The sequence below is a fragment of the Rhinolophus hipposideros genome (genome assembly GCF_964194185.1).
Source record: "Rhinolophus hipposideros genome assembly, chromosome: 23".
Taxonomy (NCBI): domain Eukaryota; kingdom Metazoa; phylum Chordata; class Mammalia; order Chiroptera; family Rhinolophidae; genus Rhinolophus; species Rhinolophus hipposideros.
In genome coordinates this window covers 42,118,106-42,138,924 of record NC_138069.1, presented here as the reverse complement: position 1 = coordinate 42,138,924, position 20,819 = coordinate 42,118,106, and the positions used below count along the sequence as shown (strand labels likewise).

General features: G+C 57.1%; 1 protein-coding gene across 3 annotated transcripts; it reads right to left on the bottom strand.

Annotated features, from left to right (window-relative positions):
• Positions 1–1,146: 1,146 nt before the first annotated feature.
• Positions 1,147–18,963, bottom strand: ZNF316 (zinc finger protein 316). Of its 3 annotated transcripts, XR_013992388.1 has the most exons (7): positions 18,827–18,963; positions 14,318–14,664; positions 13,969–14,087; positions 13,038–13,164; positions 12,485–12,598; positions 4,963–7,587; positions 1,147–1,183 (listed from the first exon to the last, which is right to left on the bottom strand). XR_013992388.1 is itself a non-coding variant. In XM_081035529.1 (6 exons), exons 2-6 carry the CDS (start codon positions 14,634–14,636, stop codon positions 5,261–5,263), a joined length of 3,006 nt encoding a protein of 1,001 aa, XP_080891655.1. In that variant the 5' UTR covers positions 14,637–14,664; positions 18,827–18,963; the 3' UTR covers positions 2,079–5,260. The 3 variants fall into 3 exon arrangements, 2 of the variants coding, with proteins under 2 accessions (XP_080891655.1, XP_080891656.1); XM_081035529.1 differs by lacking the exon at positions 1,147–1,183 and having other exon boundaries at positions 2,079–7,587; XM_081035530.1 differs by lacking the exons at positions 1,147–1,183; positions 18,827–18,963 and adding an exon at positions 18,361–18,372 and having other exon boundaries at positions 2,079–7,587.
• Between the last annotated feature and the right edge of the window lie 1,856 nt (positions 18,964–20,819).

Here is a 20,819-nt window from a genome sequence, read left to right as displayed (position 1 = left end):
GTCAGTTAAGAATCATTCCTTGGACCAGTCATTCCTTCTGAATCACTATGGCAAGATGTTGATTCTCATGCTCTGCCTTTAGGATTTCTTTCCGGGTGGAGATGGCAACATGTAGGACAGGAGACAAGCTCAGTTTGGGGGAGAAAGGACACTTTAAAGGATCGTGGTGAGAAAGGACCAAATAGGCTCACTGGGTGAAAGAGCTGGGAACAGGGCTGCCCACCTGTAGCTGGGGATTACAGAGAGTGGAGGACCTAGGGAGGTGGCTGAAGGGGACCAAGAGCCAGCTTCCCAACCAGGAGTCCAGCCCAGACACGTGCTGCCTCCTTCCCTGGGCCTGCAACACACCTGGTTTCATCCCGGAGCAGCATCTCAGTGCACTGTTATCACATATCTTGGTTACTACAGTCCAACCAACAATAGCTGGACTGTTGAACAGGGGGAAAGAGAATGAAACCTAAACACTCACCAAAAAAGCAACTGCTGGACTGCTGGACAGGGGGAGAGAGAGAATGAAACCTTAACACTAGCCAAAAAAATAAACAACTCTTCTACTCAAAATGAGCCTTCCTACAAAGTAGGTTTCCAAAATATGAAGAAGTCTAATGCCAAGAAAAACAACAAACAGATTTACCAATCAAAGCATGACTTCACTCCAGATAGAAATTATGTTTATGAAACTATATGGCAGGAACTTAATTAAGTATATTCAGTATGGTCAAAGATAAAAATGAAGACGTAACTTCAAAGTTTTAAAAAATTACAGAACAAAAACTGCACAGAGCTTCACAGTGGTCACTTCAGCCATCAGACGTGGATATCAACATTCACTGTCTCAAGGTGGGAGCAAGACCCTGGTTTCTCCCTGACAAGTTGTGCGTGAAGATAGTTCACTTATTGGTCCTAAGATGCCCCATTCGCTGTTCAAGCTGAGGTCAGTTTTTACCTTCTGACCTGCCTTTTGCCACAGCTCTGCTCTTCCATGCCCAACCTCTCAGCCCTATTTTCTACTCTGCAGGTTCCCCTGTTCCACCAAGACCTACTTCCTGAAGCTGCTCACCCTCTTGCTCAGATCACACTGATGCACGGCTGTCGTCCTGGACAGTTTTCTCCTGGACTGGCTCCGTTATTTCCAACATCCTGAATCTTCCTCTTGGTTGTCTTTTATTTTCTGATATGCCTGCTAAGAATTGTTTAACAGATGGTAAATTTTCTGAATTCTTGCATGTCTAAACATAGCATGATTGGTCCTCATAACTAGAAGAATAGCTTGGCTGGATATAGAATTCTAGCTGGGAAATGATTTTTTCCTTAGGGAAAAAGAATCAACTCAATTGCATTGGGCACCCCAGCATACTTGTGGTCTGTGCAAATCATTTCCCACTAAAGGAATCAGGGCTCCTTGGAGAACTGAGTGACTAGAGGTTTGCGGTAGGAAAGTTTCAAGGTGAGCCTGGGACATCTTGTCATACCAGAAAGTAAGGAAGCTATTAACTTGGGTGGGGTGGGGATATTATATAACCACAGCCACGGAAATACCTGGGCAAACGCCACGAGTTTCTTAAATACTGTAAGCTATCTACATGTTAAAAAGGAACGGAGAAATGCAAACCATTCACCTCTCTGTAAGAAGAACAAAGCAAAGATTAAACTGATTGTTGATGCCCCGTGTTGGTGAAGACATGGACCACCAACACTTTGTCACCGCACTGGTGAATATGCTGTTGGACTGGAGTTAGCCTTTCTTGGTGGCAATGTAGTTATATCCAAAAATTCCAATATGCATTTCCTTTGACCCAACAACATTACTTCCAGGACTTTATATAGCATAAACAGATGTATGAAAAGTCTGCATAACTGCACAAATACAGATGTACAAGAATCTACATTGCAGAATTGTTTGTAATAGTGACAAGTTGGAAACAGCCAAACACCCATTTGCAGAGGAGTAGTTACATAAATTATGGTACATGCATACAATGAAATGCTGTGATGGGACAGTTAAAATGAGTGAAGTAGCTGTGTCAGGTATGAAACACTGTCCTAACATATTGTTGAATGAAAAAAGCAAGTTGCAGAAGGATATGTGAAGAATGTCCCTAGTTTGAAAACATTTCTATGTACATAGAAGAAATGTGCTCCCACACCCCCTGCAGCAACCCTGGTGTCTGATGGCTGCTTGTGGTATGACTCTTTAGATGAAAAGTGTATTTGACACACTTTTGTACTGTTGGAATTCTTACAACTAGAATGTATTTTATAATCAGGAAAAAAATTAAATAATGAACAAGGATCATAAAGCTTTATTTAATAAATATAACTAAAAATTTCAAAATACTTTATTCCATATGTAGCCAATTAGAGAAAGGAAAAGGGTTAGAAGGAAATGTTTGAAGAGATTAAGTGAAAGGGTCAGGAGCAAAGAGGTTGGGGAAATGTGAGCAATAGAGAAACAGGAAAACAACAAACGTAGGTGGAGGCAAGAGGGGTGCTCAGGGCCTCATGATCCTCGAAGTACCTTTCAAGGGTCACATCTCACAGGTCACTGGGGGCTTCCATTCCTCCTTGGTACTGATAGGAGGTGCTAAACTGGCATTTGTGGAATGAATGAGGACTCCAGAAATTCAGAAGTCCTCTCAAAACCAGGAAGGCTGTCTTTTTTTCAGTGACCATCAGGATTGGGGTTACCCCCCACCAAATTCAAAACTATTTGGCTGGACAATTGTAAGCTCTATCAGGGACTAATTTCGTTTTTCTGAATAGATTTTTAAGATCCTCAAGGCCATGCTTTTTAACTAGGTCTTAACATCCATCTGCCACACAAAGCCTGTCTTTTTAAACAATCTGAAATACTGGGTTCTGTTCTGATGCTTCCAAATCACATTTGAGAAGTGTTTACTTCACAGTTCATATTTTTCAAACCCATGGGGAAAGGATGGGAGGGTCAGATCTGGTCGTGGGGACACCATGTAGTGAGAAGTCAATAAATCAGCTCAAAGGTAAGTGGGGCCCTGGGGAGGTACGCTTTGCTCTGTTACAGAGCAGGTGAGCCTGGACAAACCCACACGGTATTGGGGCTTCTGAGGAGGGGTTTGTGACTCAGGCACGTTTCTGGACCACCAGGAAGGGGACCAGGGGAAGGCTGGCCAAAACAATCCCAAACACAAGAATGTCCCCTTAAAGGTGAGTGGATTACAGAGTATGTGGCAGTGGGCGTGGCCTGCTGGGGAAAGCCTTGCTCACTGAGGCAGCAGGGGCCAAGCTCATGGGCTGACTCCTCACAGATCAAGTCTGGTTTCCTAAAAGAGAAACTCCTAAAAAATGTTTGCAGAAACAAGATGGGCCTGAGGCCTTGCAGCGCCTCCCTGAGGGCACAGAGGAGCAGCAACAACACGGAATGCAGTCAGAAAGCTCGTTTCTCGTCTTTATTAAAGCTAGGTCCTCCTGCCAACAGATGGGGCAGGGCAGAAGCAGCTGGGCCCAGGAGGGGCACCAAAGGCATGCACTCGAGGGGCGTGCCAGGAGTGACAGCAAAGAGCCAGACCCCGGCCATGAGGGGCCAGCCCACCTTGCCTTTGGCCCTTTCTGAGGATCCTGTCCCATGGGGAGAGGAGATGGAGACCGGGACCCCAGCACTCCTCACCACCCCACCCCAACCCCTGACCCAGCCAGGCTAATTCTTACCACCACCATCCAGGCCCTCCTCCCACCCACCGACTACTGTGCCTCCTACCCCCAGCCCCTAGCAGCCTGGCTGCTGGCTCTCAGGCCCCAAGGCCATGTCTATACTAAAACAGAAGGAACTAGGTCTAAAAGGGAATGTAGTTGCTTCAGAATCGGTTTTCTGGCCCCACTCACACTGGCCAAAGAGGCATTAAGGGAGGAGTGGGTCTCACATATGTGATGCCTCGGCTGCCCGCCCCGTGGTTCCCAATGGCCCAGCCTAGAGGGTGTGGTGCCGGCCAGGTGCAGGCCTTGCATAGTTGGGTGTTTGGTTTGTCATGAGCCATGGGTTCAGGCCCTCACCCCCAGCAGTGGACCGCGACTGTGCAGACTGCCCAGTCTGTGACATGGGAAATTAAACAGAAACACTGCCTGCTTCCAGTGTAGAAAAGTGACAGAAGCAGAGTTAAAAGGACCTGCAGGTGTCATAGAGCCCTGATTATAGGATGTGAGAAATGATCCTGCCACCAACCTTAGTCACTTTACACTTGGTTATTAAATCTAAATGAGCGTGGGCCTTAGAAGAGCAGGGCCCCACGTATCCACCTGCTCCAGGAGAGGTGGCAGGCAGCCCAGGGGGGTGAAGGCTGGGGCTCGGGGCCCCCGAGGATCTCTGAGTGTGCCACCTCCAACGCGGAAGGTGAGTACCAAAGGAGTCAAAGGGGAGGCTGAGACTAAAACCGCTCAGCGTGGCGAGCACCTGGCCCACGTCGGTGCTCAAGTGGGTGAGGAGCGTGGGTGACTCCAGAGAGTAAGGCTTCAAATTCCCTCAGGACAGGTGAACACCTGCGACCCCCCAGTCCGGGGCCACAGATTTGGTTTCTGGCGTTTGCTCCTCCTCCCCGATTCTCACGTCTTTCAGGAAATGGAAATAAATACCCCCAGTCGAGTCGGAATCAAAGCTTTCCCAGTTGCACCTCCATGCCCTCGGGTAGGGAGGCACACTGTCCTTTGGAAACTCACAAGGCTTCCCCTGCTTCCCCACGCGCACAGTCCTTAAAACACCCCGGGTGTACTCAAACGACCAGAAGGTCCCTCAGTCTTCCACTGAGGGATGGCAACGCCGGCAGCAAACCCACCGGAAGTGGCCGAGGCTCCGCCCTCCGCCACCCACCCTCCCGTGGCGCAAGGGCTTCCACCTCGCCGTGAATCCCTGTTACAAATTCATCGGCCACCTGTCCCGCGGGCCACCCAAGTCAGAATCCAAGTAAAATAAATAACATCGCTTGCCATCCCTACCGCTTGGCTTCAAAGCACCGACCCAGGGATGTGGCAGTGTTTGTCGGGGTGACCAGTCCGGCCCTCGCCTCGTTTGCTCGGCTCTCTTCTCCCCGCGTGACCTCTACATGGCTGTGGGAGCTGGGTGGCCGGGCAGCAGGGAAGCCCGAGGCCGGGGGCTGAGGGAAGGCACCGCACCAAGACTGGGGCCCTCAGCCCCGCCAGAGGAGCAGGGGCCGGCGCGCAGCAGCCGGAGCCCTGGTCACCCCGGGGAGGAGTCGGTGGCCCGGCGGGCTGCGCCTCCGTCGGCCTCGGGCGCTCACAGGACGCTCTCCTCGTAGGCGCCTGACGGCCCCTCGAACGCGGCCGTGTGCTCAGAGCCAAAGCTCGTTCCGCCCGCGAACTCCAGCAGAGTGCTGCCTCGATCCCCCGGCCCGGCGCCCGCGCTCGCGCCAGCTGGCACCTTGGCGGGAGCCTCCGCCTTGGGTGCGGAGGGCCCGGGCGAGGGGCCGGGCGCGCCCGCCGCGCTGCGGTGCGTCTTCATGTGGGTGAGCAGGTGCGAGCTCTGCGAGAAGCGGCGGCCACAGTTGGCGCAGGCGTAGGGCCGCTCGCCCGTGTGCGTGCGCTGATGTGTGACCAGCACCGAGCGCTGCGAGAAGCGCTTGCCGCACTCGGGGCAGGGGAAGGGCCGTTCGCCTGTGTGGCCGCGCCGGTGTTTGGCCAGGTTGGAGCGCTGCGCGAAGCCGCGGCCGCAGTCGGAGCAGCGGAAGGGCTTCTCGCCCGTGTGCGTGCGCCGGTGCCGCTTGAAGTCCGAGCTGTGGCCGAAGCCCTTGCCGCAGTCGGGGCAGCGGTGCGGCTTCTCCTCGGCGTGTGCCCACTGGTGCCGCGTCAGCGCCGCGCTCTGCCCGAAGCGCCGGCCGCACTCACCGCACGCGTAGGGCCGCTCGCCCGTGTGCGCGCGCCCGTGCGCCGTCAGGTGCGCGCGCCTGCTGAAGCCCGCGCCACACACGCCGCACACAAAGGGCTTCTCGCCGGTGTGGCCACGTACGTGCGCCGCCAGATGCGAGCCGCGGGCAAAGCGCGCGCCGCACTCGGGGCAGGGGAAGGGCCGCTCGCCCGTGTGCGTGCGCCGGTGGCGCGCCAGGTGGGAACCGTACACGAAGCTCTTGCCGCAGTCGGAGCAGCGGTGCGGCCGCTCACCCGCGTGGTAGCGCTGGTGCTTGGCCAGCGCGGCGCGGCGTCCGAAAGTCTTGCCACAGTCCGAGCAGATCCATGGGCTCTCCTCTTCGGCCAGCGCGGCAGGGGCCGGCTCAGCCAGCAGCCCACCGACGGCAGGCCCGAAGGCGTGCAGCCCGCCACCAACGCCCCCGGGCCCGCCCGTGCCGCCAAAAGGGTCGCAGGCTAGCCCTGCGCCCTCCACCAGGGAGAGCCGGCCCCCCAGAGGTCCCGACAGGGGGCGCCTGTCGGCCGGCAGCCGCTCCCCGAAGTCTGGAAGGCCCAGGATCGGGAAACCGTCCGGGTGGAGCCAAGACTTGGGATGCACGGGAAAGTGGAAGCCCAACGAGTGCGAGGAAGGACCTTCGCCCTCCCCCAGGCCGTTACCCAGCTCGAGGAAAGGCCTGTCCGGCTCGGGGTCCTCCTTGCCCCTGGGGGCGGGCGCCTCTGCTGCCGCGGAAACCTCCTCTCTCGCCTCGGCCTCGCCTTCTCTGTCTGCTCCACGGGTCTCAGCGCCCTCGGGCCCGGGTTCGGCCTCGGCCTCCTCGGGCCCCGCTGCGGGCACTGTGTCGCAGGGCTCCCGCGGAGGGCCGTCACTGCCAGGCTCCGCGCAGCCGCCACCGCGCCGGTGGCGCTGGAAGTCAGCACGGAGGCGGAAGGCCTGGCCGCAGTCGGGGCAGCAGTGCGGCCGGTCGGCTGTGTGCACAGCCTGGTGCCGCGCGAGTGCCGAACTCTGGCTGAAACTGCGGCCGCAGTGTGGGCACGGGTAGGGCCGCTCGCCCGTGTGCGTGCGCTGATGCGTGACCAGGTAGGAGCGGCGCCCAAAGCCCGCGCCGCAGAAGGCGCAGCGGTAGGGCCTCTCGCCAGTGTGGATGCGCCGGTGCGTGACCAGGTGCGACTTGTAGACGAAGCGCTTGCCACAGTCTGGGCAAGGGAAGGGCTTCTCACCGGTGTGCGTGCGCTGGTGGATGGCTAGGTGCGAGCGGTACACGAAGCCCTTGCCACACTCATCGCAGCCGAAGGGCTTGACGGCCGCGTGGTAGCGCTGGTGCTTGGCCAGCCGAGACCGGTGCGGAAACACTTTGCCGCACACATCGCATGTGGTTTCGGGCCTCCCGGCTGGGGCAGCCACCTCCGCTGGAAATGCCCAGGGCGCCAGCAGGTTCGCGCCTGGCTCCCGGACCGGCAGGAAAGGCTTCATCTCCGACCCCTCAGACAGGGCCTCGAGGCCGCCTGGGTCAGGCCCCCAGCCCTCCGGAGTCTGCGCCGAATCCGAGTCATCGGGGCCCCACGTGCCAGGCACATCCCCCACGCCGTAAGCTGCTGACCACAGCCCCGGGGGTTCGTTCTCCTCCTCGGCCACCTCTGCCAGGAAGTCCTCATCGTCTTCTTCTTCGTGGTCCTCTATGTCGTCAGTCCAGAACCAGGCTCCTGAAGGCGACAAGGCAAGGCCAGAAGACAGGTGAAAAGAGGCCCTGACAGCAGCCCCTTGCAGGCTCCTGCCCCAGGAGACCGTGGCTTCCGGGAACCTGGCTGCTGAGTACCTGGACCTATAAGCACCTAAGCTTTGCTCAGCATCGCTCCCTCTCTAGGTTCTTCTCCACCAGCCTCAGGTTGGTCAGCAGCCAGAGGTGTCCCCTGCAACCCCAGAGCAGAACCAGGAAAGGAGACCAGGAGCTCTCTGCACTCACCCTGAGGCTCCAGCAACTGGGTGAGCAAAGCCCAGGCTTCCCTGCTAAGCTGTCCCCCAGCCTGGCTTTTCCTGAGCTATGTATTTGGGAAATTGTCCCAAGTTGGCTCAGACTGACAGTGAGCTGCAAGCCACTTCCCATCACAAAAGGACAAGGACCCTCAAGTTCCTGCTGTTCTGTCCCTCCTCCAAGCCACACCTGACTTCTCCTTTCAGAGCAGAGCAGAGCAGAGCAGAGCAGAGCAGAGCGTGGATATGAGATCAGGTCTGTAGGGTTTCCCAGTTTATAAAATGGGAGTGCTGCTATGCCTGCCATCATGATTCACCCGGGAGAGAACAATTATTTATGGAGCAAGCACTAAGTTATACAGGGAATAGAGGGAACATGCCTGGCCCATAGGTCCAGGTGTTGCAAAGCACCTGCATGCTTCCTCATATACCCTTTGTGCTGTCTGTCCACGGTGGTTGCCCATCATGCTGTAGCCCAGCCTTAGGATTCTAGCCTCTGGAAGGTTCAAGTTACTAAAACAGATGTAGGAACCCTCTCACCCACCCCACCCATGTCCATGATCAGGGCTGAGACCAGGGTCAGCCTCGCGGGGAAGCCTGCATCACTGAGTCCTGTCCCAGAGGGAAGGGTGGGTGAGCCTCCGACCCCTCCTAAGCCCCTGTCCTGTGTTCTGTATGGCATTCTGCATATATGGTGACATAGTGACATGGGGAAACAAAGCACAGTGCTGAGGGAAATAAAGCCAGGCACAGAACTGCAAGGGCATGGCTTCAACTATGAAAAAAACATGTATCATGTAAAGGAATGCAAAAATGGGTGGTTTTTGGGTGGCCGTATGGTTCAGTTTGTTAGAGAACAATCTCTAAACAAAAGGGTTGCCGGTTCAATTCCCACATGGACCAGTGAGCTGCGCCCTCCACAACTAGATTGAAGACAACAAGCTGCTGCTGAGCTTCCAGAGGGGCAGCTGGATGGCTCAGTTGGTTAGAGCGTGAGCTCTCAATAACAAGGTTGCCGGTTCAATTCCCGCATTGGATGGTGGGCTGCACCCCCCTGCAGCTAAAGATTGAAAATGGCGACTGGACTTAGAGCTGAGCTGCGTCCTCCACAACTAGATTGAAGGACAACTTGGAGCTGATGGGCCCTGGAGAAATACACTGTTCCCCAATATTCTCCAATAAAAATTTTTTTAAATGGGTGGTTTTATTTTTTTCACACTTTGCAACACTTTCTACTTAGTAATATACTATTATAGTAAAAATAAGCTTTCATTAAAAGTTTCCTGTTATTAAGCTGAGTTTACCTCCAACTGCCACCCACGGCCACAAGTGAGTGACATGAAGTGGTTATGCCCTCAAACGGCACAGAAAAGGCCCAGCTCCTCGTCACTGTGACGGCTGGACCATCCCCAGAGGGCGAAGAGGGGACAGTGGAGGACAGGAGTTTGCGCTGCTGGTCAGGTCAGCTGGGAGTCCTTTCAGTGAGTCTCAAAAAGGATTCTACCTCTAAACTGGTGAGGGACTTGAGTAGTTTTAATGTGAGACTCCCTAAGGCAGGGGGATTCAAGCTGGGGAACAAGTACATGTTTTAGTGGGGTGAGTGTGCACCCTGGGACCTAGCCAAAGGTCAGTGAGCACCTCCTGGATGAGAAGCTGGGAGGAGTGAGCAGGGTCCCAACGGCTCATCCATAACACCTCTTCCTTGGGCTCTGAGGGCAGCAGGAAGCCTCCTGGACTGGGAAGATGAGCCCTTGCCCTGTCCCACTTCAGCCTGTGAGCAATGGTGGGCTCTGCAAAGGGGACCAATCCTGGGAGGAAACCTCGTGGAGCTCATCACTAGCTCTGGAGCTGGCATGGCTGCTTGCCCAAGAATGAGCAACACGAAATGTGCAGCAGGGTGGTAAAGGCCACCGCTGACACTGAGCGAGGGGGCACCCAGGCCCCTGGGCAGTCGGACCTGGCTGCACTCCAACACAAGATGTCAAGAAGTAGCATGGCCACTGGAGGGGACCCACGGGAGACCAGTCTGCCCAAGGCCACGCTCTGTTCCCTAGTCATTTACCACCAAAGTGACCCAGGGTCAGGAGCTCTGGCTCCTGCAGTGGGGATACCCAGGTAACCCAGGCTGTGACGGAGAGAGTTCAAAAGGACTTTGCTGACGCTTAGATCCAAACCTGTTCTGGAGCCACGTGAGGACGTATCAGGTCAACCTGAGAGACCTGAGCCAGGGCAGAGAGGACGCTCTGAAAAAGGGGCATGGGTTCTTACCACTGGCCCAGGCGGTCAGACATGGCTGCTGCTTCCAGAACCCACAGGAGAGAGCAGAGAAGTAGGCCGTGGGGAGTGAGAGCTGGCATTTCATCACCCTGAGACATTTGCTCCTAAGGACTCTGACCCTGGGTGATGACCAGCTAGGCCGAGCCCGGTGCTCTGAGGCCTCATGACAATCCCAGGGGCCAACCAGTCAGCAGAGCCCCAAGGCACTTCCAGGAGGTGCCATACCCGGGCACTAATGCAAGGGCCCTGTGGCCACATGCCGAGCATACCTGTACCCCTGATCTGCTGAGCGGGGGGTGAGGGCACGCTTTTCTCCAGCTGTATCCCTGCTCAGTGTAGATGTGGAATGGGAAGCAACTGGATTCAGCCTGGGGCAGGGATCTGCCTGGTGACTATAAGGGGCATTTGCAAGGGAGGGTGGGACGCTGCCCTCTAACCCGGGTGAGGAGAAAGGCGGCAGGCAAGAGGTGGGGTCAGCCAAGAGGCGAGGAGCTGGAAGGACAGTACGGCGGCAGGCTTCCAGTCAGCACCGGGGAGGTGGCCGGGCACCCGCGTGGGAGAATCCGACCAGAATCTAGTCCTTATATGTGGCCCAATTTGTCAAGAAGCACAAGAAAGGCATACACTTGTGTTCCGCAAGGCTACAATTTAGAAACACAGAAACTCTGCCGGGCTCAGAACAGTTAGCGTCTGTCCTGCCCAGACCCAACAATCCCCAACTAGCTCAGCTGCACAGCAGTGAATGTGGGGGAGGGGAGGGAGGCCATTTAGCAGACAGGCCAGTTAGTTAAGGAGGACCTCCGATGCACTCACTCTGCAGTGACCACAGCCTTTGCTGTTGTGTGCCCCCAGCAGACAGATGACACATGCTGGGATCCTGCAGCCACCTCGGGCTCTGCAGGAGGTCAGGGCCGGGGGTGAGGAGTCGGGGAGCATTTCAGACCCATGAGCCGGACACCGTGACCGGCCCAGCTAGCCAGCCCCCAGCCAGGTTCACAGGGCACAATGTGGCTCTAGCCCAGCACCCTCCAACGAGCATGGAGAACTGGGAGTACTATCCCCATGACAAGACAGGCCAAGGCCAGCCTGTGGCCCCTTCACCTCCAGGTGGCATTTCTGAGACATGCCCATTAACAAGGCATGAGTCCCTCTAAGACCCTCTGGACACGTCACTGACATTCCAGTCTCATCTTGGAGGCAACAGCGAACTTTCTTGCTGGTCAGAGCCCTCCCGACTCTGAAGCCCAGGAAAGATTCCAAAAGGGTCCCAGAGAATGTGGATACCCAGGCAGACAGGCCATCCTGCAACACATGGAACATGAGGCCTGAGCTGAGCCCACTGAGGCCAAGTCAGTCTCCTCATCTGCAAGATGAGACTAAGAATCCCTCCCCTGCTCTTCCCCAGGGCTGTTATGAGGATAAACAGTATGTGGGAAAATACTCTCAAGAGTACACACATAGGCATGGCACTTTCTGTGTTTTTCTGTATTTTTATTTTAAAACACATCAATACGCTGCTCCAAGTCTATCCAGGCACGTGCTTGGCATGAGATATCCAGTGCCCCTCACTAGGCTGGCATCACTCCAGCCCAAAGCCAAATATACCTAGTGTGCGAGGGCCTCCACTGAACCTTCTGAAACACTGAGAATAACTCACAGACCTCCATGAGGCACCTCCACAGATCCAATAGGCCGACGTCCTCAGGTTGGAAACTACAGGTTTAGTTCAAATTCTTTATTCTCCAGACGAGTAAAGTGAGGCTCAGACAGTGGGAGGAACAGAACCAGAACCAGGTCCCAGGTCTTTGGAGACATCTGCCACCCTGAGCGCTTCCTGTACACATCTTCCCAAAATCTCTCTGGAAGGCCCAGAGCTGCCCACCCAGGCCAGGGGCCTTTTCCCGGGACCTTCCTGGGAGAGGAGGGAAGGCTGAGGGGGACCCTTTATTCAGAGGTGGTCAAATGGGTGGAGAAGCCACTGGACTGGCTAAAACACTGCCAGGACCCACAGTCTGCTGGCACTTGGGCCATCGTCTGTTAGCCCCTCTGAGCCCTCACTTACAAAAAACATGCAGAGCTTTCAAAGTGAGGACCGAGGATCATTTTTAAAGGCTCCTAAGAGGAATCTCTAGATTCTCTAGGGACCTCCCAGTGCTCGGGTCTCCATAAACTGGGACCAAGAGGAGGTAGCCCAGAAAGGCCGAGGTTAGCCCATGGCGGCCACACTATCTCCACGAAGCCCATCCCGCAGCCCAGACCACTGATACCAGGCGGCAGCCGAGGCCGAAATCTGGCAAAGCTCTGCAGAGCTGTGTTGGCAGAAACCCCCCCAAGATTCTGTCTCATGCTCACCTGTGTAGACGCCAGTGACAATGTCTCCCTCCTCAGGACGGGGGCTATCTGGGACCCACGGTTCCTCTCCTTGTTCCAGCCGGGAGATCAGCTCGGGCTTGGGGATTGGGTATCCTGCCATGGAGAAAAACCGAGGGCAGCTGCGGGGCTGCTCCCGCAGGCCGGCCCTCACACCTCTCTCCTCGTCATCTTTTCCAGGACCAGCACTCCCATTTCCCTACACCCCTCTGGAAAATTCCACATTCCTTTCTTTCTAGAGCCTTGCCCTGACACCTGTGGCTCTCCTGCCAAGCCTCTCCACATTTTCATCCATCACCTGACTCCTCACCCCTCAAGGTCTCTGGGGAGTGTCTACCTGGCTCACAGCACTGCTGGGTACAGTGGGGCCCCCAGGACATACCCCCACCCAGAAGCACGGTTATCCCAATCCCTGGGGCTTCCTGGGAGGTGAGCTGGCCCCAGCATCCCCTTCTCCAAGACCTTGGGGCTCCAGAAGCCACCCTCTCAGACATCAATTGCACCAGGAGGCCTCGGCACAAAAGGCCCTGCTTACCCAAGGACACCAGGATCCCATAGTTCTCCTGCATGACTTCCTTGTAGAGGTCCCTCTGGTCTGGGTCCAGCCTTTCCCACTCCTCCAGGGAGAAGTACACAGCCACATCTTCAAAGGTCACCAGCCCCTGGAAAACACAGAGCCCTGCTCACTGCTCTAAACTGCCCAGGTGAGAGATGGGGCCTACAAAGGGAGCTACGAAGATTACCTTAAGGGACTGACCGTGGCCCTGCAACATGGAGCGCATGGGGACACAGCCCAACACGCCATACCAGAGGGCCTACAAATGCCCACCTGTACTGGGGGCTTCCTGGCCTGGCTGCAGCCCTGTGAGGCAGGGACCCCATTCCCACTCTGAGACTAGGGACCCAAGCTCCGAGAGGGCAAACACCAGCCCACACGGGACAGAGCCAGGGTTCACACGTACGTCAGGGGACAGCGAAGCCCCAACCCCCACGCCGTGCTACATGGCTGCAGTGTCCCCTCTACTTCACTGTCTGGCTCAAGCCAGAGGTCACGTCAGTAATGTGAGGGCCCATGGCTGGGTGTACAGGTGGCACCAACTAAATCGAGTGTGTGCGCTGATGCTGGATCTGATGGCTCAGCAGGTGGCAAGCACTCCAGGCAAGGGGCACAGCACTCCCTTGGGGGAGAGCCAGGCCTCTGAAGGAACTGCACAGTGCAGGTGAGTGGGTGGTGGGCCACGTGACCCACACATTGCAGTGGCGTGGGAAGGGTGGGCCCCAGGAGAGTGGAACCACATCCCATGGCTCGGGGGCTGGAGACGCCCAGAGCTTCCTGCAGCTGTGGCCTGGGCCTGAGGACCGAAGTGCTGCTGCCCTGCCTGCAGGGGTCTCCAGAGCAGCAGGGGGCAAGCACCCTGGGGAAACCCTGCCTGGTTAACCGAGCTCCAAACGACAAGGCCGCTCACCTGAGACCCAGCTGCCAGGAAATCTTCCTCCTCATCCTCCTCCTCGCCCTCCTCCTCGTCGTCCTCGTCGTGCAGGTTCTCCTCCCTAGGCAGGGCTGGGACCTGGGAAGCCTGCAGGGCTGAGGGGAAAGATCTCTTAGGAGACAGCTGCCTTCGGCGTCGGGCCTTGCTGCCAGGCCACCTCTGCCCATTCAGCAAGCATGGTCAGGAGCTCCCGGCCACTGCCCATTTCAAAGCCTGGTCCCTGATGTCCCAGGCCCGGCTCCTCCCTACGGGGCCACACAGCTCTCCGGGCCTGCCCACCAAGCCCCCACCTCCCTTCCCTCCCCCAGCGCCAGCTTTTTCTTACCCGGTTCCTGAAGAACTGGGAACCTGGCATCACCCCCGCGGCAAAGGCGCTCCTGGGTCCCCAACCCTGGACTCTGCGTGTCCGCCGGCACCACCTGCACGTCCTCGTCCTCCTGCAGCTCCACCTCCACCTGGCCCCTGTCCACATCCAGCTCGTCTTCCGCGGCTTCCCCTACTGTCTCCTCCTCCTCCTCTCTCTCTTCCACCTCTTCCCTTTTGTCTTCCTCCTCTTCCTCCTGGTCAGGATCACATTCCGAGCTGTCCTCTGCGCTCTCCAGCTGGGCGGCTGGAGAGTCTGGAGCCGTGTGAAGGGCTGCCATGTTCTCTGGACGGAAGCCTCAGCTCGGCCTGGAACAGACGAGAGGCTGTGATGAGCAGGCCCAGCACGGGCCTCGCGCCGGCAGGTGGGACGCAGGGTGTACTGCACCCACTGTGCAGTGAGGGCAGGACTGGAGCTCTGCATGATCTCATGTGACACAACAAGACATTCTGTCTGCATATAAGCTGCCCAAACAGCCCCTCTCCGTTATGTGGTCTCAGCTCTTCCCTGCCAGCAACTGCACACGGGGTGGACTGCTGGGAGTAAATCAGGGGTTCATCCCAGGTCTTTATCCTCAAGGACCAAGCAGCATGGCCCGAGGATGGCCTGAGTTTAGCTGAAAGGGGTGAGTGTGGCCTGCAAGGAACAGTCCATCTGCTAGGTAGGAGGAGCTCCCCCAGCTCTCAATATGCACGAACTCAGCCTAGCAAGGGATGTCAGAGAAGAGATCTATGCACGGGCAGGCTGTGCACAGGTGAGAAGTAAGACAGGGTGGGATACAGGGCAGAGGTGATAGGTGCAACCTACCCTGGGCAGCCAGCAGGTCAGGCTGCCTCCTGCAAGGGGCAGCAGAGAAGAGGCCCTGGGTATGCATTACGCCAGGGGTGTCCAAACTGCAGCCTGCGGGCCAACCGCAATCCATTTTTAATTGGCCCGCAGCAAATTCCCAAAATATATTTAGTTTACTTAAATAAACCAGGTGAGGCAATACGTACTTCACCTCGAGTGAGTGGCCCGGCTGTTTGTGTATTTTACTGCATACGGCCCTTGGTAAAAAACGTTGAAAAAAGTTTGGACACCCCGGCATTACGTTCTGCGTCTCCCTTGCCCCTCACTCCGTCCAGGACATTTGGAAAGAGCTCAGTAGGAAGAGCTCAGAGATCTGGTTCATTGCTAGACCAGCAAAACTGATATGAAATGCCTGGGACATCTCTTCAAGTTTGGGTATCAGAGAATCTTCAGAGGTGAATTGTCAAAGCCCCGGTGGCTTACAGGCTCCTACTCTTAGACCAATGTCACAGCCAGCTCAACCCAGGCACTCAGGGGAGACACAGCCATGCCACACAGGAAGGGATGCCGCGGGCCCTGGGGCCACTCCTCCCTCCCAGCTGCATGTCCTTCACTGGTCCCAGTGGAGTCCCAAGGGCAGGACAGAGTCACAGTTTCGATGAGTCCGTTTCTATGGCTCCTTCTTGAGTGTAAGCCTAAGAACAGGTCCATCAGTATCTCAGACTTGAACAGGTTCATTTCCAACGTGAGCCAAGCCCACTACAAATGCAGCACCCCAGAATCCTGGGATGAGGGCATGAACCCCAGAAGGATCCTGAAATGTCAGGCCGCGCAGGGCAACTGGGCACACCCCAGCTCATATGGCTCTACCAATGGAGAGAATCTGCCACAGAACCCCTAAAACAGGACAGGGTCATCGGCAGAAAGACACCCAGGGTCATGAGAACAGTTCAGACCACTGGGTCCCCCCAGGTGAACTGTTCAGGCATTAGCTCTTACTCCAGAACTCATCATTTTTCTACTCATAAGACAGTGTACACCCACTTTCTGAACTGTTTTGAGCTGCTGCTTTAAAATCTACACTTTAATAGCTCAGGACCTCAGAGCATTCATGTAGCTCCTCCCAGAGGCCAAGGTGCAAGTCCAGGGGTTGGGGTACACTGGTGCCCAGAAGCCCCCTCTGTCCCAATCCTTATGCTCTCCCCGACTGGCTCCAGCCCCATTCTAGATTCATAACCACTGAACTCAAGTTCACAGGTAAAGAACTATGCCTAGGAGGCAATTCACCCCAGCCTGCAGCCTCTCCCAGAGCCGGTCTCCACAGCTCTCTGGGTGTGTGAAGGTGCCTGAGGTGTAGAAACATGTGCTATGTGTCATCCTAGCCACCTCCAGGAGCATGCAGCCCTGCCCAGCACTCGGGGCAATGAGAATCCTCAGCAGAGGTTTTCCAACTGCTACCTACCTCAGGCTCAGAGGAGGGCTTTTCTTACCCAGGCCTCAGGCTGCAAATTCAGGCTGAGCCAGACTCCATGCCAAGCCAGGCAAAGCTGCCTCCTGCCTGGCCACCACCCAGAGTGGACTCCCACAGGCCAGGCCGCGGTATCCAGGAACTGACACTCAAAAGAAGAAAACTCCGTGGCTTTGGAATAAAGTGGGACCATGCTCGTCCCACCTCAGGACCTGTGCACGTGCCATCCCCTCTCCCTGGAACTCTCCTCCCCTCTTCCTCGCTCCTCCTCTGGAGGCAGCAGCCCCCTGGGCCCCAGGTACACACAGTGCCCTGGACTCTGCCCTTGCAGCACCCATATTTTTTACACACTTAGGAACTGTCTGCTCACTGCCTGTCTTCAAGATACATGGTCAACTCCAGAAAGCCACCGGTTCCCTTTGCTCATCTCTGAATCCCCCCAGGCCAGGCACAGAGTAAGTGCTGAAATTCTTCTGAAGAAATGATTGAAGTCTGTAGTCAATGTGCTGAACATGACATTTTTAAAACTCAGACTTTTGGCCCCACTGTCACATTCCAGAACATACTGACTACTGTTGAGTGTCCTTCCAACTGGAAGCCACCCCAGAAGCCCTGGAGAGTCTCTGTATCCAAGGAGCTTTGGCCTGAAGTCTTTTCTCCCAAGAAGTGTACCTGCTGGTGACCAGAGAAGGGAAAGGACCAGCAGCCGTGGAGGTTGGCGGTCACCCTGCAGATAGGACGAGGGCGCTGCATAGTGACACACCCCACGTACCCCGACACAGAATACAGCACAGAATGGTTCTGAAAAATGGACCTCAGTAATTTAAACACTACATTCTTTCTGACTTTCCCAGGCCAGATGTGTGCTGGGCATGCGCCCCCAAACCTGCACACTCTCCTTTCTTCTCTTTCCAGCCTGTCAGTCCACCAGAAACACACTCTGTTCGCCTCCTGGCATCCAATTCCAGGGCAGAAGCCACCGAGGGTCAGGTAAGCAGCTTCCTCAACACAAGCTACAGGTCATCCCAGACCGGTGACTCCACTGGCGCGCTGCACCCTAGGATACAGTGCTGCAGACAGTTAGACTTGGTGCTGACAGGATGCCCTCCACAGGGAGAAGGGAGGACCCCAGGTACAGAAAGAAGTGGCAAAGTTTGAAAACTGTTAGAAATTCTCCACAAAAGTTGAGAAGTAGGGGAAATGTGTGGGTGCACATGGATTCCTGCCCTCTGGGTGGCCTTACTGACTACACCCGTTATTCAAGGTCTTCCAGGTTTTCCTCCTCCAGGAAGCCTTCCTTCCCTGACTACCAGGGTCCTCACTGTCGGTCCACAGATTTGAGCTCCACTACTCTCCTGGGTTTGCTCCTGGTGCACGTGTATCCACGGGCCATCCCAGCTCCCTCACCACGCTGGGCAGCTCCCCTGACCTGCCAACATTTGCTGAAGCAAACCAAATTCCAGGGTCTCACCACACAGGCACAAATGGGGGCCTGAACCTCCTGCTCCCCCGCAACCTCCACCAAAGGCCAGCCCCTCACCGACCTCTGCAGCCACATGGAGCAGCCCAGACCCCATCCAATCCCAATGATGGGTTCTCCTACTTGCCTAAAGGCACTAGAAGACTCATCGTAACAGCCCACTGGGGGGGCCTCCATTTGCACATTAGGGAAGACCCAGACAAGGCCCCCAAGGTCACTAAGCAAGCTTGCGGAGGGGGGGGCTCACAGGGAGGGTGGTCACGTCACCTCCATTCCTCCAGAGGGCTCATTGGGTCACGGCCTCCCGCAGAGGCCCTGGCAGTGACAACCCCTCTTGGATGGGTGTGTCTCCAGGGGTGGCCAGGACGCAACTCTCCCTCAGGCCCACACGGTGGCGGGCACCTCCGGAGGAGTCGCGCGTGTCCTCCCCAGCCCGCCTACTTCGTGCTGCCCGCCTGGACGGGTCCTGGGGGTCGGAGCCCGCCCCATCGCGCAGGCCGGTGGGGAGACACGGGCGGCGTCAGGCGTGGGCGCGGCCGCCGAAGGCCCGGCTACCGAGCCGCCCGGACCCCGCGACACGCGGGCCCAGGCCCTGTCTGCCCCGCCGCGCGCCGCGGCCTCCCCACGGCCTCCCGCGCCGGCGTCGAGGGGCGGCTCGGCCCCGGCCCCACGCCCGCGCCCACGCCGCACCTGCCGCCCGCGCCGCTTTCCGCCGGCCCCGCCACCCACTCACCACGAGCGCCGGGCTGACCAAGCCGCTGCCGGACGCCGGGGCCAGGCAGGGCCTGCGCGCCCCGCGCTACACAAAGTGACGGCCCCGTAGCTGCGCGGCGGCGGCGCGTGGGCACCGGAAGTGCCGCCGCCGGCCCCGCCCCGCCCGAGCCCACGGGGGGGCACTTCCGGTCACGCGGGGTCGAGCGCGGCTGCCCGAGGGGGCGTGCGTGGAGCCGGAGGAAGCGCACCGCGTGCGATTGCGCCCTCGGCCCGGGACCCGGCGCTCGTCCGCATCCGCAACCCCACTCCTGCGGACCCCGGCGCTCCTTGCCCCGCGATCCGGGCCTTGTCCCTGCAGACGCCGGTCCCCCACCTCGAGACCCCAGCCAACCCCTGGAGACCCAGGCGCAACCGCCCTGCTCCGAAACCCCGACCCCATCCCCGGGACCCTGCCCTGACCTTGGAGAACCCCGGGAGGTCCAGCGGATCTGAGCGCACCCCCTCCCCAAAGCCGACCTGGCTTCCTCCTTCAATCATTCAGGCACTGCACTGAGTGCCAGACCGGCGCTGGGCCCACCCCGTCCTGGGGACCCTCCCCAGGTCCCACGACAATGGAGAGAGCTGATGACCCCTATGGGGCCTCGTGGAGGCCATCCCTATGGCCCTCATGCCGTCAGATCTGGACGTGGGCGGTCTCTTGCAGATGATCAGGACTCTAGGGGGGGGAGAAGAGAGGAGGGCCCAGGTGCCCACAGCTTACCCGCCCAGCTTCTGGGGCCACTAGTGAATGTAGGGCCAATGCTGGGTAAACAGGGTGGGGGGGTAGGTTACCCAAAGTGGACGAGGGCAATTGCTCGGACCAGGGGTCGCTGAATAAATGCAATAAGAGCCTCCGGGAAGAGACCCTTGATCAGGACCATGGTGAGGGCCCGCCTCTGGGAAAGGAAAGGTCTTGGAAGCAGAGGGAAGGAAAAGCGATAGGTCGCCCTAGGGGCTGTGAGAAGGTGAGGTCGGTGGACTCCGGCCACCCGCAACCCTCCAAACCTGTCTGCATCCATCCCCAGGTTATGATCTGGGGTGTGATGGTGAGCTCTTGCACCCACAGAAGATGGGTGACCCCTTTCAGCCTAGCTTCACCCGCAGTCAGGAATGGTGTGGCCAGGCTCCTTCCCACTGGTACCATTATCCTTATATTTTCTGTAGTGGCCCCAACCTTGAACCCTCAAGACAGGGCAGGTTTACACCTGCCTGAAATAACAGCTTCTGCCCTCTAGAACCTCAGCCGCAGCAGGTGAGCTCAGGCCCACAAAGGGCTCCAACCTCTGGTCCACAGAGGGATACAGCCGCTGCTCGAAGCTTTGCCTGCCGGAACCCACAGCACCAGCTCGCTGCCTGTCCTCCAGCTGAATCTCACTCCTCACAATGACTGTGTTTGGCTCCTGGTGTTTTAAAAATGTTTTAAAATGAATAACACTTAAAAATTGAAGGTGTCTTGTAAAAGGATTTTAAAAATCCGAAGTTCTGCCATTGCAGAGCCCACAGTTTGCAGGGCACTAGTTGGGGGCCTGCAAAGTGACTAGCCCCTGTGGATGAGACTGGGCTCTGCTGTTCTCAGTGTCTACCATTCCCCCACCTCTCTCCAGGCCACCTTCCAGGTGACACCATCTATCTGGTCCTGTGGGTCTCTATGCTTTGGAACCTTGGACCTCGAGCTTAGAACCTTACTTACCCTTCACCCCCAGGTGGTCGCAATGAGAGGATCCGGTTGTAGAATAACTGACGAGAACAGTGTAGGCGAGGTGAAGGAACTGGGGCCCCAGAGACTGGCTGGGACAGGGAAGAATGTTGGGCCCAGAGCACTGGAGGGGTGGAGATGGGGCCACCAGTGGGAGCTGTGATTGTGAGGGAGGGATGAGAATACCTCAACCTGGCCCTCCCCCATCCCATCCCACCCACGCTGCCCACTAGGTAAATCCACTTATAATGTGGAGGGCCAGGGAGCCCAGGGGTTA